This window comes from Kryptolebias marmoratus, linkage group LG9 (genome assembly GCF_001649575.2).
Source record: "Kryptolebias marmoratus isolate JLee-2015 linkage group LG9, ASM164957v2, whole genome shotgun sequence".
NCBI lineage: Eukaryota > Metazoa > Chordata > Actinopteri > Cyprinodontiformes > Rivulidae > Kryptolebias > Kryptolebias marmoratus.
Genome location: NC_051438.1, coordinates 7,544,007 through 7,558,068, shown reverse-complemented (window position 1 = coordinate 7,558,068; position 14,062 = coordinate 7,544,007). Strand labels below are relative to the sequence as shown.

The following is a 14,062-nucleotide window of genomic DNA, read 5'->3' as shown; positions in this document are numbered from 1 at the left end:
GTCTTTTGTCCCCCGCCACTCAGCGTTGTGCAGCTTATAATGGTTCCTACAGACAGAACGGCTGATCCCCGCAGGAGAGCGGTCCAGCTTTAAAGTACTTTACATCAACATGGCCGACATGTGACACAGCTTCACGATAGGGTTACCCGTTTGCTGAACAACAGGGATTTTCTTCAAGCTTAAACAAGAGAGTTTGGTGTGTTTTAAGGGCGATCAAAGCTGCATTTTCTCAACTTGGATTTAGTTTAAGTTCGGCACATTTCAGAAACAAGAAGAGACAATAATACATGCTGTTCCCTTATTTAAACAAGAAGCCTTTCTGAGTGCTTTGAGTCTTTCCTTTACCTTTATTCAACAAACCAAAAGGTTTTTTTTTTCCAAACTCAAACAGTTAGAATTTTGCATAAAAAAACACAGTGAGTGAGATTTCATTTAGGTTTTTACTGTACAATTTATGTACAAGAGAAGTTCTCCAGAGACGATACAAAATAAAACCCAAAGTTTAAACAGATTTCTAACGACAGTCAGACAAGCGTAAAGAACACGGAGTGAAACGTTAGTCCGTGGCGCCCCCCCCCCACCCCCTTAGCCAATGCTTCGCACCTCCGCGGCTAAAACCAAACCCAAAGGTGACGAAGTCGCTTCCTGCCACGTCCCGTTCTCCTCTACAGCCGGACGCCTTTCCCGCAGCAGAAGCCGTCTGGGTGAGGATGGAGGGACGCGAGAACGCCACCTGTTACGGACTCAAAATATCAAAAAAAAAAAGACAAGAACTCCAAAAAACAACCATATCAAAGGAGAGAGAAAAAAAACAAAATTAAAATATAATTTACAGACGGCTTGACGCACGCTCCCCCCCCAACACAACAAACAATTAGTTGAGTGTTTGTGAGTTGTAAAACCGCGTGGGCTGGAAGACGTGGCGTCCAATCACTGCGAAGAAACTACAACGTTCAGTTCGTTTCCTCCTTTCAGGCACCTTTTTGTTTGACGGAAAGGTTGGGACCCTGTAAGTCAGACCTTTGACTCCTGGGAGCCTGGTTTTCAGGTTATAACAGCTGGACATTTAGTGCTAATCTGAGGCATGAAGCTGAGATTATAAAATGCTCGTGTGCAAATGCATTGTGGTGCTCCCCCCCCCCCTCCGTGTACCCCGGCCACCCGAGGCCCGACCCCTCACTGGACTATCTGTGGCATTTCGCTCCAGGCTTTGGCCTTCTTTTTGGCCAGCGCCATCCAGGGCGGCTCGTCCTGAGGTAGAGCTGGGGGAGGCAGGCCACGCTGGGGGGACACGGGCGGCCTGGGGAGGCCTGGAGCTTTGAAGCCTGGCGCCTTCTCCGCGGTGGTTCTCGACGCGGGGGTCGGGGCCGCTGTGGCGGGTTTGGCGAGAGGCGACAGGGCCACGCGAGGGGGAGGCTTCGAGGGGACGGGGACGGGAGTGGGCGGGGACAGGGCAGTTTGGGGCAACTTGGGCTGAGGTGGAGGTGGCTTTGCGGTGACAGGGGACACCTGGGGTTTTGGGGCAACGGGGGAAGGGAGCGGCTGGGATCTCGGAGGCTGAGGAGGCACTGGGGTTGCAGGAGAGAGAACCCTCCTGGTCTCCTTTTCTGTGAACACTGGCGGTTTACTGATCTCTGGAGGAGAAATACAAAAGAAAGAAAAAAGTAAGGAAACAAGAATGAAGCGTGTGTAAGTGCTGCAGATAATCAGGACCACAGGAAAATGTAATTATCAATAACAAACAGTAACTTTGAATACCTGCAACTTAACACTATGAAAGAGCTGCAGTAGCAGGAAGTGGCCACACGAGGGCAGCACTGCATCAGAATAACATCTGTTCAAGTGACGTAAACTTGTGTCCGTTTTATGTATTTGAGTCAACATTTCAATAAAACACTAAGAAATGATAACAACAACGACAACAACGCATTTCTGGAGCACTTTTCAAAGGTAACTATGCAGCTCTTGTTTCGAATTACAAAGAAACTTTCTTCTTAAAGCTCAACAGTCATTTGGAGTCAAATTTTGTAATAATCTAAGCTGACTTTTGGATGTATAAACTGTATAAGAAATGTAAAAGAGAATCAAGATCAGCAGAAATGTTAAAGCTGCAGCCAGGACTCTTAATGAAAGACAGGAACACAACAGAAAATCAGCCACAAACAAACTGTGACTAAATGGAGCCTGTAAGGAAAGTTGTGTAGCAGTGAGAGACACACTGGGTGAGAGAAGGAAAAGACAAAACAAAAACTGAACAGGAAGTGTAAAGTTTGTGAGCATTAGAACGAGTTTGTCACATCGCCGCACTTTAAGTTGAACCTCTTTCGGTAAAATCTTCAACATTTATGAATTTTAAACCGATTTTGTAAAAACAAGAAAAGATAGAAAATCTCAAAAAGCCACATCAGTCATATAAGGTCCATTTTAAACTTTCTATTGCAAAATCGGAGCTGCGGAGCGCCACAGAAGGCTGGATTTTCCTCACTCGTTTCAACACAATCCCTTTGTTGTCTATAGGTAAATTGTTCACGTTTGTCTATTTTTTGTATGCTTAGTCTGCACGCTGATGCTGAAAGCCAGAGCACATCATGTCAGACTGAGCTGCGGGAGGTTTGGGAATTCAAAAATCAAGTCCTAAAAATGGAATAAGAAACAGACAAATAGAAACTAAAAGAAAACCTCCCAATATGCAGTTTTGGCTTTTAAAAACGTTTAAACATGTGTGTCAATGCACCGACCTTTGCTGGTGCTTTCTGCCATTTTGTTCTGGTGCTCCCTGCTTACAGCTGGACTGACACAGTCGGGGGACGAGGACTTTTTCTCCTGGTCCTCCTGAGGGAGAAAAGCAGCTTTAGTGTATGTCAAAGTCTGAATGTATTCATGGAGCACACTTAAGAACAACTCAGAGTTACCCAAACTGCTTCACAGTTAAGACCATGAAACATAATACCCTCCTGACTGTAAGTAGTTCAAATTAGTCCTCTGTGGAGGACATTTGTAAACCTGAATGTCTCCCACCCACTGCATATTACTGAATGAACTCCTTTTGCTTCTACAGAGGACATTTAAGGCTTTTCAGTCATACCAATCATGAAGGAGTGGGGCTAATTAGCTTACAGAGATTGGAGAATTGAAAAAAAATTGGACAATATTTGCTACTCGGGAGGATAATAAAAAGTAAAAACGAGCAGCAGAATACACCAGATGTTAAATCTACCTTCTTGACAGTCATCTCCTCCAGTGAGTTTTCTTTGTAGACCTTCTGTTTCCGTTTGGCCACGGAAATCCAGCTGGGCGGGTCCGATCCGGCAGCCAGTTCTGAGCAGAGACACCGAGTCAGACGCAGGATCGGCCTGCAGCAGCAGCACGACGCCGCGCGGCGGCTAAACGCGAGAACAGACCTGAGCTCCGCCTCGGTTTCCCTCCGGCATCTCCGAGCGCCTCCGGCTTTCTGGGAACGGCAGGCTTGTAGGAGGGGGGGGGACAGACAGAGGGCTTGGTGCCGACCGGCTGTGGGGAGAAAGTCGGCGACTCAACTGGAGACTGAACCACAAAATAAAACGGACACCTTAAAACACCCGAAATTCATTCATTTCTTTCTTTTTTTGACCACAAGAGGGCAGCAGAAAGACGCCCAAAGCAAGTGTTAACGGTTTCTCGACTTTTCTTTTTCTTTGTTTTGTTTTATTTACCTCAGCCACTTCCTCCTCGGAGCTGAAGCGAAGCAGAGCTGACGTTTTCCTCAGTCGAACTCCAAAAGGATTCTCAGGGTTTCCCTCAGCCACCACGGAGCCGTCTGCAGGCGACGGGGAGAAAAACCTCCGTCAGTTATCATTTTGCAATGAACGCATCGCCTCTTTTCTAAGACGAAGACAAATGTAACAGATACAGTTAACTAATAAGTAAAAAAACATACAAGAGTACCAACAACAGTCCACAGTACACCTGTCAGAAAATTGTCAGATTAATCAAAATGCAAAACATGAATTCCCTCAAACAACAATCCTGACTGCATGTCTGTAGAGTTGGAGACTGGACATTGTTTTCACAAAGGGTTCCCCTGTGACCTTGACCTTTGACCCTGTGACCTTGAAATCAATAGGGATTATTCTTGAACCATGAGGTGTCGAGCTGTTAAACGTTAAAGTTTTATCAATTTAGAGCTCAGACAAGCAATTGTCCGCAGGTGGACAGACGGACGGAGGGAGCGTATAAAACAGGTGTTTAAAAACCAGACAGGTATTTTAAAGGCCGTTTTCACGATGCAGGCAGACAAATACACAGAGCAGAAAGTAAGTCTCAAACAGCTCGTTTCACACACACTGCAAGACCGGAGACGAGTGTTTTCTTACTCGAGGTGGCGGCAGCGAGAGCAGAGCTTCTCCGCCGTATTAATCACTCCCACTTCAAAGTTCTGACCAATCAGAGAACAGTTGTAGGACACCACATGAGAAAAAAAGTCCTGCTCAGATGACGCTGCAAGAGCTCCCAAACCAGGGCAGCGAGAAAAAAAAAAAAAAAAAGGAAAAAGACTTTTCTCGCAGCCGTTGGAGAGAGAACAATTTTTTTGAGTTCTTGTGGATTTTTTAGCACCCTTTAGTCCGAATGGAACCATTGTTGAAGTGTGAGTGGTGGGGAGCGTCTGGCTGTCATTCAGTATGTCAACACTGGACAAAACTAGAGAAAACAAAGTCCTGCAGCAAAGAGAGACAGCAGATAAAAATGTAGATATTTAATGTATACACACCAGGAACGCTGCAGCATGGGGCGTCATTTGATGTGCTTAAATCATACAGGACAACACAGATCAGCTCTAACATATCGGCCTAGAACAGCCAGTCTCTTAGAAGTGGATTGTCAGACAGCATCCTATGATCTGTGATGACGAGATCTTGGCTCGTGCGACTCTGGATTTTTCTCAACCTCAAATCTGTCCTCATCCATGTTTGTACTACTTATATTAAAAACAGCAGAGAACTGTGGATTAAAAAAAAAGCCTAGAAGAGCTGCCATGGGAACTTCTGTCCAGGTGAGGAGGGAGTTTCAGGAGCTGAAACGCCTGAAAAACAAAACGGCGTGGAGAGACGGCGTTGGCAGAGCACGTCGGGGGTGGAAAAACAGGCGAAGATGGCAAAATACCCGTTCAGACAGATGAAGTCCAACTTTCTGTGACCTGTTTCAACTTTGAACGAGATTTCAGCTTTCAGAAACATATAATGGAGCTTTAGGCCTGATCCCCAGTCAGTTTCACTCCAATCAACACCTGCACTCATGTGACCAGAGTGAGTCAGGTTAACAAGGACCCTAATGAGCCTCTATTGTTAGGAGAGTGAGTTAATCTGCAGGTGAATCCAGTTTACGGAACAAGCTCAAACTCCACACTCTCTGCTTTTTGAATTGAGAAAACTCCTCGGATGAGAAACGTCTTCAGCTACAGAACAGAAGTCCAGTTATTTTTGTTTTTAACCCTTTTTTTGGATTCGCCACATCCTCGATGACTGAGAATCCTCACCAGCAACTTTGAGTGATGTTTCAACTCGGAGGTCTGAGCTCCAAAGAGGGCTGAGTTTCTCATGTGTCTATGGAGGAGATTGTTGGCATTTTTTTCTGAGTTTCATCTGTCGTTACGATGTACTGCTATCAAGTCGTAGGACACTTTTCCTGACTGAGCAGGTCGTTCTGGATGGATTTCTCCAAAGCTCTAGGAGCAGCAAATCAAAAGCTGTGACAGAAAAAGAAGAAGAAGAACACCAGCCCCTCCTCCCTTTAACTAGTCATGTTCTCACCTGATGTTCTCACAGCAGCTGGGGTCTGAGCTGGTTTCACAGTCGGGCTTCCAGCGCCCCTCGCTTTGCCCGGGTCCGCAGCCGGTTCTGCCTTCGCCTCCTGTTCCTTCCCATCCCCTCCGGGTCCGGGGACAAGAGAGGACGGCGAGACGGGCCCGGCTGAGCTTTGGGACCTCTGCCACGCGGGGGCGATGGTGAAGCGGACTTTGCCGGGGTCTGTGGGAGTGGTAACAGAGGCAGGAGGTGAAACGCCCGGCTCGGGCTCGGGCTCGGGCTCTTCCCTCTCTTCCCTCTCTTCGTCTCGCGCGGCATCGGCCTGCTCCTCCTCTGCAGAGGAGGCCCCAGCAGGAGGAGGCGACTCTGCCAGCCCTTCGCTGGGATCTGCAGCGACGGGGGGCAGGTGGAACACAGGCGAGGGCTTCTCGGAACTGGGAGAGACCAGGTTTATGTGGAAGGCGGTGGTTTTACCGGAAGGACTGAGCGGCTCTTGGTCCGGATCAGCGTTGGAGTCGGACACAGGAGGAGACGGAGGAAGAGGTTTGGATTCCAAATCATTTTCAGTGGGTTTCATGTCCGAACTCAACACTGTTTCATCACTTTCCTGCTCCTGCTCCTCACCAGTGTGATCACGGGGGCCGGCTGCTTCTTCCTCCTCTTCCTCTTCCACTTCCTCTTGGGCCAGGAGTTTTCCACCCTCCTCTTCATCACCTTCCCTCTCATCTTCAGAGTTCTGGTTGGAATTTTCTTGCCCTTCCTGACCTCCGGTCAGAACCTGCTCTCCCATTTCTGTGATTTCATCACTGACCTGACTTGTGGTTTGAACATCATCATCATCATCTCCTCCCATCGCTCCTTCATCTGCCTCCTGAACAGGTGAGGCTCTCCGAACCTCCTCACCCTGGGAGTCAGGAAGCACCTCCATCGCCTCCTCTTCCTCCTCTTCTCTCCCTTTATTCACGCCCACCTCTTCCCCCCCACCATCATGTTCTTCCTCGCTCTCCTCGAACATCTCCTCCTCCGTCTCTGCTTCCTTCTCCATCTCCTCCTCCTCCTCTTCTTCTTCTTCTTCTTCCACTCCCGCCTCCTGGCTTAGAGATCGTCTTATAACCACGTCGTCCCGTTTCTCAGACTTGACCTCCTCCTCCTCCTCCTCCTCCTCTTCGTCTCGTTGGTCCTCCTCATCCTGGAAGAGGAGTTCACGAAGAACGAGAGGAGAATTAATTAACGTGAGTTTTTCAGCAAATTGTTGAATTTTCCTACCTCCAAAGAGCCAATCCAGCTTCATTTACAGCCCAACTAAAACAGATTTATTAACAATACAGTTTAACTTCACTTCCACCTAAATTTTGCTCCTTATTTAGCCTCGAAGATGAGTTTTTTGTGCTCGACTTTCCCGATAAAGACAATCCTCAAACATCCGTCTCAGGATGTTTGAGCAGGCAGGGCAGCACGCTGTGTCACACCAAACCCATCTGTTAGCAAAATAACTCAAACCGCTGGATGCTAATTATCTTTTGGAGCCGATCCAGTTAAGATGGCCACCACAGCTAACTAATCTTCAGCTACACCTCGTGGATTTTCCCGAAACAGAGCTGAAACTGGCTGCTGTAGCAGCTGAGAGTCCTTCACAGCTCACACTCTGAGTGCTGACAGATTCTGTCACGAGTGTTACTTTCAAGGTTCGACCTAAATGACGAGAACTCTGTCATCATAAGACGATCTGGTGTGAAAGACGGCGGGTGATATGCATTCCTTCAAAGAATGATAGGCCTTTAACTTTGATAAGGACTTATTTCCTGTAGGATACCTGAAGGTTACATCAAAATTTCTGCACTTTAGTTCTCTTTAAAGTGTTTATTGTAAATGCTCTTAAAGGAAAGGAGTAATACTAATAAGTAATGACAGTATTTTCAATTTTTAGTAACTTTTATACAGCAAGTACTTCACCATCATACTTTATATTTGTCTAATACAGGGGTCTCTAATCCTGGTCCTGGAGGGCCACCATCCTGCAGCTTTTACTTGTTTCTCTGCTCCAACACACCTGATTCAGTGGTCAAATGACCTCTTCATGTTCTACAGAAGCCTGTTAATCAGCCATTGATTCAAATCAGGTGTGTTGGAGCAGAGAAACAAGTAAAACATGCAGGATGGTGGCCCTCCAGGACCAGGATTAGAGACCCCTGGACTAATAGTTCTTAAAGCACCATATCAAAAACACCTACACTATGTGGAGCGAATCGTTCCACAGTTAGATCTTCTTCCTCAGTGTCGACCTCTTCCTCACCGCCTTTCACCTCTTCTCCAACTGCTGCGGCATCTTCATCCTGCAAAGAACTAGTACCAGCCTCCTCCTCCTCCTCCTCCTCTTCGGTCTGATCAGTCAGGATGGAGCAGGGAGGAGTGAGCTGATGACCAACAGGCTCCTCCACCTCTGCTTCCTCCTCCTCCTCCTTTATCTCCACTCTCTCTTCTGTTCCTGCCTCCTCTTCCTCCACCTCCTCCTCCTTCGTCTCCAGGACAACATCATCGGCGTCAGGTGAGCGAGGAGAGAGGGGGGTCTTCAGGGAGCTCAGCACCTCCTCTAAGAAGGAGCTCTCATCCTCTGCTTCTCCCTGAAGCTCCTCTTCCGATGAAGAGTCTGTGTCAGAGCGGTGACCTTCGGCCTCTCGGGAGACGCTCGCGAGACTCAAAGGATCCTCTTCCAGAGCGGCAGGCGGCTCTGCTGGGGGCCTGGAAGGATAATTGGAGAGTTCAGTTTGACAGGAGGAGTTAATGAATGTCAGGGTGTTAAAAAGAGGAGGAAATGACCTGGGGCTGCTGGGAGAGGAGGCTCTGGAGCTGGAGGAGGAGGAGGACATGGACCGAGCGTCAGACACGTCCTCCTCTGAGAGGCTCTGCTCAGGAGGACAGGAAGAGGCCGGGGCGGGAGAAACTTCCTGTTTGGCTTCCGGCTCATCTTCTCCTTCCTCCTCCTCATCGTCCTCCTCATCTCTCAGCTGGAATGCTGTGGCCTCCTGTTCTTCTGTCTCCTCTTCCTCCGCCTCTCCCTCTCCTTTTGGTATCAGCTGATCGTCCCTTTCATCTGAAGCACAGACACAAACAAGTCTTCAGCATCAAACAGACTCAGTGATGTGAAGTCAAATCAACTTCACAGGTCACTGAAGCTCACGTGAAAAGAATAAGGATTATTTCTTGTTTCCTTTTCAAACTTAAAAACCTTAAAAAGCAGTTAAATGATCCTAAATGTCACTGCTCTTTGATGAAATACTTGGAAAACAGAATAACAGCATTTATTTTTGTTTGTTGTCAATTTAGAGCTCCTTTAATAAAAAAAGTAAGTACAAATAGTCCAATAGTTGTTTTAGCCTGCCTCTCTGATGGTATAGGGGTGCATTAGTGACTATGGCCTGAGCAGCTTACACATCTGGAAAGGCATCATCAACTGCATACATATTTAATTACCCCTTTTTCTTTTGTTACGTTCAGAAGCCACATTCTTCGGTAAATAAGAGCCACCTGTGTGCTCTGAGTGTAGATGAACACAGAAAATGGCCCCGTTGTTTATCTGCCCCTCTGTCTTTAGTTTTCTGTGTTCTGTTCACGCTCTGAGATGCTGACTCATGATTCATCTTCTCATTTTAGTTCCATAAAAAAAGGATTTTTGAACAGAAAATCTCTGTCCCTGCATTACGTGGGACCAGGTGAGGTCTACAGTTCTCACTGAGCTAAAACCAGCTGAAAGTGTCCACATGGCAGAATTTCTGCTGCCCCGGTGAGACTCTGTTGGAGCTGCCCTGCAGTCTCCATCACTGCCGACAGGACGCTGTGATAAACCTCCTGATGAACGCAGGCGGTGACCCGTCCCGCCCTATAACTGCAAGGAAGTAAAAACACTAAAAAATAAATCACCAAAAAAACATTTTAAACTCCATTTAAGTGTCAAAACAGTTTAAAAAAAAGCAATAAAAGACTACACAACAAGCTAAGAAATTAAGTAATTTACATTATTTATTAGGAGGAACTACTTTATGTGGCAAATTATTCTTATTATTTTTATTTTTTCCAGCTGGCGCTGCAGCCCGCCTGCCTCTACGGTCCGGCTTCGCCTGATGGCCTCATAGAGTCCCGGTGCTGAACTGACCTGCCTCCAGTCCAGACCTCTTTCTTAATGAAGACATTTAGCATTATAATAATAATAATAATGGATCAAAAGATCCAGCAAAGAAGATCCAGCAAAGAAGATTCAGGGCTGTAGAGCAGCTAGAATCCTCCATCAGACCAGAACGGGACAACGTTCCCCCTCCCTTTGTGCACTCTGAATCGTTTGCAAATATATGACAAAGTGAACTTTCTACCTTGCTTGTGTTCCTTAAGGTCAAAAAGACTACAGAGTTTAAACTGGACATGGACACTCAGAGGTTTCCACGTGTGCAGACCCCTGAATGAAAAGAGACGGAGCTGAAGTGAAACCAAACGTTCTGACCTTCTGTCCTCGCTCGTTCTTGCTGCTCCAAAGCTTCGGTTTCTCCTCCTGGTACAGAGACGGTCAGCACCTCCTCGGCTGCAGAGTCTCCTCCCGCTCTCAGGTCGAGCCTCTGCACAGAGAAGACATGGGTTCAACCAGCTGCGCTCAGGTGGGTTTGGAGACAGAGTGGACCAAAAGTTACAAGCCCCTCAGTTAGAGGACGCAGGCTAAAGTGGAACGAAGCTGAACGGGCGTTTGAAATCTGACATTTTATTCAAGAAAGAGGTCATAACCAAATGACCTAAAGAATCTATACATGACTGGTTTAACTGTAAGAGACAAAATCAGTTAATTAGAAGCAGAAAACTGTAAAAACTGAGAAAAAGCAGCAGCAAAAAAACACAAACGTTTCATGTTTTAAATAGATAATATAGTAGATAGATAGTCTATGTGTCTCCAAGTTACACTGGTAAGGATTAACACTTAAAAGTTTAAACCAACTAACATCTGACACACAGGGTTCCTACACCATTCCCATTTTAGAACTGCACTCTTCTCCAGACTCAAATGTTCAGACTTTTTTCAGTTTCTGGGTTTAAGTCTAAACACAGAAACATCACCTGAATAGTTAACAGGAAATGTTTGATGGCGGTCAGTTTTTCAGCAAAAACACACCTCAGAAATAAGAGATGTGCCCACCAAGGGTGGATGTGGAGCAAAACCACCACGGTTTTTACAACATTTGAACAAAAAGCTTAAAATCCATCACATATTTTTTAAACTTTTAAAAAAAGAAAAGAAAAAAAAACATGCGATTACTATTACCTTCAGTGCCTAAACAACAGCATATATTGTGTAAAAAAGATTATTTTCTATGTATAATGGCTTAATAATACTAAAAGTATTTATTTACAGTTATTTTCATAATAAATAATTAAAGAAGTTTGTGTTGATAATCACACTTAAACCAAATTTTAAACCAATATGTGATCAACTTTGTTATTTTACCATGATGATATTTAGCATTAAGGCGTAATTTTAACATAACCACAAGTACTGAGAATAAGTTTTAAATTTAAAAAATAATTTTTTATATTATCAATCCCTCCTGGATTTCGGGGGCATTTTTTGTGATTGTTGCGGGCTAAAAGGCCTGATTTCACGGGGCATTTTCCTAAAAGTTGCGATTTTTTTTTTACTAAAATCAATAAAAAACCATAACTTTAATATATAAACCAAAAATACTTTCTAGTTTTGTAAGATAATTACCAACAAACATTGACATTCTCAAAAGGTGCTTTATTTGAGAACTTTGATAGCTTATAAACTGACATTCATGAGCATTTCTGGATTGTCCCTCGTCTGCAGCTCTCCTCACATGTTTTGCAGACATAAAGTGTTTGTCGATGCGTTTATGTTCCATGATTACACTGCAGGACGTGCAAAACAGCTCCCCCCCACTCTCCTGCAGCTGGGGAGGAAACTGGTTTGCGACCGCAGTGAAGTTAGTTTTAAGTTGGATATTGGATATTCCCGCTCCGCGGAGTTAGCAGCGTCTGGCTCACGGCTGACCCGAAACAGGAGCGCTAATGTCGGCCAGCCGTTCTCTGCCGCCACCTTCTCTCACGCGCGGCGGTTCACTTAGGGATGGCGCGAATATCCAATATCCAACTTAAAACTAACTTCACTGCGGTCCTTTGCTGAAATCTTATCGCAACATTGTGAAATCCTGGAGGCTCTGCATTATAAGCAAAAATACCAGAGTCAATAGGCTGGTTCACTGATATTTATTTAGAGATAATTGATAACGGTGCCTACATGAGCTGATGTTAGAGATTAATAAGTTGGTTCTGAGCTGCAGGCTGGGTACGTCTCACCTGCTAAGAAGCTAACTCCTGTAGCTTGTTGCAAACGATCGGTTTAAAGCCGTCTTACACTGAAACAAGAGACAGGCGTTGCTTCTCTGTGACTGACTGGGTTTTCCATCGGATAAAACCAACTGATGACATCCTTTTTTAAACGAGCTTAAACGTTTAGGGGAACTTCCCCCTTGGCTGAATGACGGGGAGCGCTGGAGGAGCATCACTTCCTAATAAGGGCCCCTTCCTAAAAGATTTATTAAAGCAAAAGTTTTTAAAGTTTACCGTAACAGAATACATAAAAGTACAACACATAGCTTGCCAAAGAGTGAGCCTGCTTCAACGAGCAGTTTTATAAATGACTGTTAATACTTTAAAAAGTGTTCACAAACTCATGAATAATATAAACCAGGGCTGTCAAACTCTGTAAAAACTTGCTTCTAGCCACGGACCAAACTCAATCCCTTTTTCATTGAAAAAAAACAAACAAAAAAAACATAAATGAACCCTGGTTTTAGATGTAATATGTCAAATCATTCTTATAGAAATCTCAGATATCTTTTCCCGGTTACAAATTATATGGAATTTTGAACAAATATGTTTTAAATCTCGGAGGCCAGATGAAATGTCAACATGGGCCGGAATCTGGCCCACGGGCCTTGAGTTTGACACATGTGACCTATAGCATTAAAAATGAATAAACTCTCTATAAAAGAAGTCCAAAAAAAAAAGTTTTAGCTCTAGCATTTTATTAAAAGGCATTTAAACTGTAGGAATCGTTTGATTAAAAAATAAAAACACTTTGTTTTGACACTGACTTTTTACCACAGTGGGACATCATGAAACCATTAATCATCCTATATCTACTGTGGACTCATACAGAGATGGGGGGGGGGGCTGATTTAAATGAAAGAAGACAGATGTGAGATACTTTGCTGCTGGATTTACAGACTATGATGATGAGCGAATAAATAGGACCTGATTGTGCGTCTGGAGGTTAAAAAGTTACAAACAATCGGTCATGTAAGCCACTCGGGTTTGTAAGAAGGAAACCTGATTTTCCCTGGCAGGCAAGCTAACATAAAGGAGGAGTAAAATAAACCATTAATAGTGCGAGAAAACAGCATCAGCCCTCACTAATGAAGAGGCTTCTCGCTTCTTGGCCGATGGACAAGAGGTGACTTTTTTAAAACAGCTGCTTTCCAAACGGTTCATCTTATGTATTTTCCTGTAGTTTCTGTGGCACAACAAGTTGAAAAAATATATATAATTCTTAAGATTGAGATAATCCTGCCAAATTATCCACCTTTTTAAAGAAGCAACTAGAACATAGGTGTCAAACTTTGTTCCTCGGGGGCCGCTCTCCTGCATGTTTTAGAAGTTCTCGCTTTAAAACACCTGCTTTAAATGGATGACTTGTTGCCGTGCTCCTGGAGAACTTGATGATTTGGTGAGGAGGTGATTAAACCGTTTAAATCAGGTGTGTTGGAGCAGAAAAACCTAAAACTTCCAGGACAGCAGAGCCTTGAGGCCTGGAGTTTGACACTCCTGTTCTTTTTAGAGTTCATGGTCAGGCAATGAATATAAAACCATCCGCACGGAAAAAAAAAAAGACCCAAACTAGTTTGTAGCTCATGTAATGTGTGTGTTACTGTGTGTGTGTGTGTGTGTGTGTGTCTTACATTGGCAGGCTTCCTGCGGTTGCAGGCTTTGTGTCTCAGGCCCAGCTTGTGTTTGGCGGCGGAGTTGTCCAGACAGCCGAAGGGGCTGGCCGGCTGGCTGAAGTCTCCGGGCACCAGCAGGGGGCTCATCGCCCGGCTGGAGGCTGCACAGGACGGCTGGGACGGGAAGCAGACAGAAGGTTTCACTTAAACACACACACAAAGAGAGCTTCCCAGATAACTCATGAACACAAGAAGCAGAGTTTCTAATGCTAAAAAAAAAAAAAA

General features: G+C 45.0%; 1 protein-coding gene across 12 annotated transcripts in view; it reads right to left on the bottom strand.

The window, feature by feature from the left end:
* Window positions 1-324: 324 nt before the first annotated feature.
* The window catches only part of zgc:66433 (uncharacterized protein LOC321250 homolog), a 76,530-nt gene continuing 62,792 nt past the window's right edge, over window positions 325-14,062 (bottom strand). For 11 of the 12 annotated variants that reach the window (XM_025007406.2, XM_017423117.3, XM_025007407.1 and 8 more), the window contains 10 exons: window positions 13,796-13,951; window positions 10,273-10,384; window positions 8,598-8,871; window positions 8,012-8,519; window positions 5,787-6,969; window positions 3,693-3,796; window positions 3,402-3,543; window positions 3,218-3,318; window positions 2,739-2,832; window positions 325-1,634 (listed from right to left, as the gene is read on the bottom strand). In XM_025007406.2, coding sequence (XP_024863174.1) covers window positions 1,177-1,634; window positions 2,739-2,832; window positions 3,218-3,318; window positions 3,402-3,543; window positions 3,693-3,796; window positions 5,787-6,969; window positions 8,012-8,519; window positions 8,598-8,871; window positions 10,273-10,384; window positions 13,796-13,951 — 3,132 coding nt within the window. In that variant the 3' untranslated portion in view covers window positions 325-1,176. The remainder of the gene's footprint in view (window positions 1,635-2,738; window positions 2,833-3,217; window positions 3,319-3,401; window positions 3,544-3,692; window positions 3,797-5,786; window positions 6,970-8,011; window positions 8,520-8,597; window positions 8,872-10,272; window positions 10,385-13,795; window positions 13,952-14,062) is intronic. The other variant, XM_025007413.2, reaches the window with a different exon arrangement.